The 3,052-nt window shown below is 41.8% G+C and overlaps 1 protein-coding gene across 1 annotated transcript in view; it reads right to left on the reverse strand.

The window, feature by feature from the left end:
• PRKRIP1 (PRKR interacting protein 1) overlaps nucleotides 1-3,046 on the reverse strand; it is an 11,207-nt gene extending 8,161 nt beyond the window's left edge. Inside the window, exons 1-2 of the mRNA XM_015827957.1 lie at nucleotides 2,972-3,046; nucleotides 1,537-1,615 (exon numbers count right to left, since the gene is read on the reverse strand). Of these exons, the coding sequence (XP_015683443.1) occupies nucleotides 1,537-1,615; nucleotides 2,972-2,983 (91 nt within the window). The 5' untranslated portion in view covers nucleotides 2,984-3,046. The remainder of the gene's footprint in view (nucleotides 1-1,536; nucleotides 1,616-2,971) is intronic.
• Between the last annotated feature and the right edge of the window lie 6 nt (nucleotides 3,047-3,052).

Consider the following 3,052-nt stretch of genomic DNA (forward strand, 5'->3'; position numbering starts at 1 on the left):
AACTGTTTAAGGGTCTCAAATAGCTGAGTTGGGTAAAGTCTATCTTTAAATGTTTACAAAGTTGTTACCATTTAGAAGAAACAACAAGTGAAGATTTTATTTCAATCCACATAGCTTACCCCAAATCTAACTGCCAAGAATCAGTGATGCAGTTTAACACCATTTTGACACAGGAAATACATGAAAATTTCAATATAACCCCAATATAACAGACCAAGTATAATCAAAACTATGAAAGAGCTCAAAATTCAGGAGGAAAAATAAAATAAAATCCTGCCTAGGATCACTTGTATGATCACTCTACTTGCTAGGTCCCACTACCCAATGGTAAATGTTCCCATGTTCAGTGCCACCTACCGTAATCTCCATGGCATCTTAAAAAAATAAATTCATTACATTTCATGAATTTGAAATTAGAGACTGAATAAAACAGTCATGTGAATCTTATGACCTTTACACACGAAAGCTTCTATGAAGCATATGCTACTTTATCAAAAATTAAATACAAATGCAAATATAAGAGTGATTTTTCATTTTGCTAATACCAGCTCAGTATGAACTTCTGTGGACATTTAGAAAAACTGTTCCCTCCCTTCTCTGCTCTACCTTTCCTATCCCTCTTCTAGCTAGAAAGGGCAAATGCGATCAGTTATGTTCCTTAGTTTGTTATAATAATACTCTTTGCCTTGATAAAAACTGTTAATATTTCCTAGGACCAATAGAAAAAGTTTTAAGTTTTGTCACAAGTAGAGGACTGTGCATTAAATAATGTAAACTCACACATTTTATAAATTATTTTGGTAACTTATCCTAAATTTGTTAGGTATGAAGATCAATTACGCGAAGCATTGAAGTAAATCATGCAAAGCAAAGCTCCAATCAGAAAGCCCCAGTCACCTTATCCAGCAAATATCTTTGGCTGTGCAGGCATTTCTCATCATCTATGCCAGGCATGTCAAACTGCCAGCCCACAGGCCGGATGCGTCACACAGAAACCGTGCCCACCCCATTGCCAGCAATGGGGAAAAAGTCCCGATACATTGTGTGACGTCAGGTGACATCGCGAGTTTGACATGCCTGATCTATGCCATAAAAATTACTTTACCTTTGCTTTTAAATAAAGAGCAATATTTTGAGAAAGCAGCTCCTCGTTAAAACCATGCTATAAATTCACATCCCTGGCCACCAAAATCTCAGATTCTCTCTGTAATTTCTCACAACACACAGAGGTATAAGTAATTCTTTGAAATCTCTCCATTTACAGTTATAAAATTGAAACATTATTTAAGAATCAGGAGATGCAGAGTTGTAAGTGTCTCACTACAATAACATCCATGGATCAGAGAAATTTAGTGAGTTTGTTAAGGCTAATAACAAAGTGCAAAATGGGGCCAAAAACTGCCTCTGAAGAGCAAGTTTCAAACTTTTCCTGGACACCATCAATTTTGCTCTTCAAAACTCCAGTCTGTTTTCCCCCCTTTTCTCTCAAAGTAATGAACAAAAACCAAGAAACTACTTAAAAAACCCACAACTTACCCATAACATCTCTGACAAATTCTGGAGGTGGGCGGGGTGCCCATTCATTCAGCTTTTCAGGAATTGGAACCGTCTTATCCTGCAGTGAAAAATAAGCGACACTCTTGATGCTTCCGAAGGGACTAATTATTTAGAGCAGTGATGGCGAACCTTTTAGAGACCGAGTGCCCAAACTGTAACCCAAAACCCACTTATGCATTGTCGGGTGCCAGGTGGGTGTGGCCCATTGGCTGGGTGTGGCTGCGGTGGTAACGGCAGACTGGGTGGGACTAAAAAGTTCAATCAATCAATTCCAACTTTGCAAGAGTTTTTTTCCCCGCGAGAAGTTGAAATTGACTGACTGATTGAACTTTTTTTTTTTGCAGGAGGCCTAAAGCGAAAAGGTTTTTATAAAACCCAACTGAAGGCCTAGGAGTGGGGCGTCGGCACGCGTGCCCACAGAGAGGGCTCTGAGTGCCGCCTCTGGCACCCGTGCCATAGGTTCGCCACGACTGATTTAGAGCTATTAAAATGCATAAAGATCTTAGCAGTGGAGAGAAATCACAACTAATTTTAACCCATGTAGATAGTCCATACTTAACTACACATTTGCGGATCCAAAATAGAATACTAATAATAATAATAGTAAAGTTGGAAGGGACCTTGAAGGTCATCTAGTCCAACCCCCTGCTCAGGCAGGAAACCCTATACCATTTCGGACAAATGGCTGTTCAGTCTCTTCTTAAAAACTTCCAGTGTTGGAGCATTCACCGCTTCTGGAGGCAGGTTGTTCCACTGGTTAATTGTTCTCACTGTCAGGAAGTTTCTCCTTAGTTCTAGGTTGCTTCTCTCTTTGGTTAGCTTCCACCCGTTGCTTCTTGTCCTGCCTTCAGGCGCTTTGGAGAATAGCCTGACTCCCTCTTCTTTGTGGCAGCCCCTGAGATATTGGAATACTGCTATCATGTCCCCCCTTGTCCTTCTCTTCATTAAACTAGACATACCCAATTCCAGCAGCCGTTCCTTATATGCTTTAGCCTCCTGTCCCCTAATCATCTTTGTTGCTCTTCTCTGTACTTTCTAAAGTCTACTGAATGCATAAACATCAGACTACCTTGATAGATCCAATCCTATGTTCCACCAACCAGCTGCGAAATGGGCAGAATTTAGTGACACTAATCATGCTGAGGAAGGGAAAGCATTTAACTCTCCTACGCAGGGACCTAACAGAAGTATCTGAAGGAGAGGATACCAAGTCAGAAACTTGAGAAAAAAACCGGGACCGATCAGGATAACGTGGGAGGGAAATCTCGCTCTTCAACAAATGCAGTTCGATCATTATAACAAGGAACCAAGCGTCCTCAGCTGCGGGATTAGAGCAGCCGGGTCTCATTTCTCAACCTGGGGAGAGCCAAGGGGCAGATAGCCACGCCCACCAACACATACCCCGCCCCCTCACCGGATTCCTCATTAGCCTCTCTAGCTTGAGGCGCTGCTCGTCCGCTGCACTCCGGGGAATGACCAGCGGCTGCGGCTCCTT

The sequence above is a fragment of the Protobothrops mucrosquamatus genome, unplaced genomic scaffold, assembly GCF_001527695.2.
Source record: "Protobothrops mucrosquamatus isolate PMUCROS unplaced genomic scaffold, P.Mucros_1.0 scaffold4104, whole genome shotgun sequence".
NCBI lineage: Eukaryota > Metazoa > Chordata > Lepidosauria > Squamata > Viperidae > Protobothrops > Protobothrops mucrosquamatus.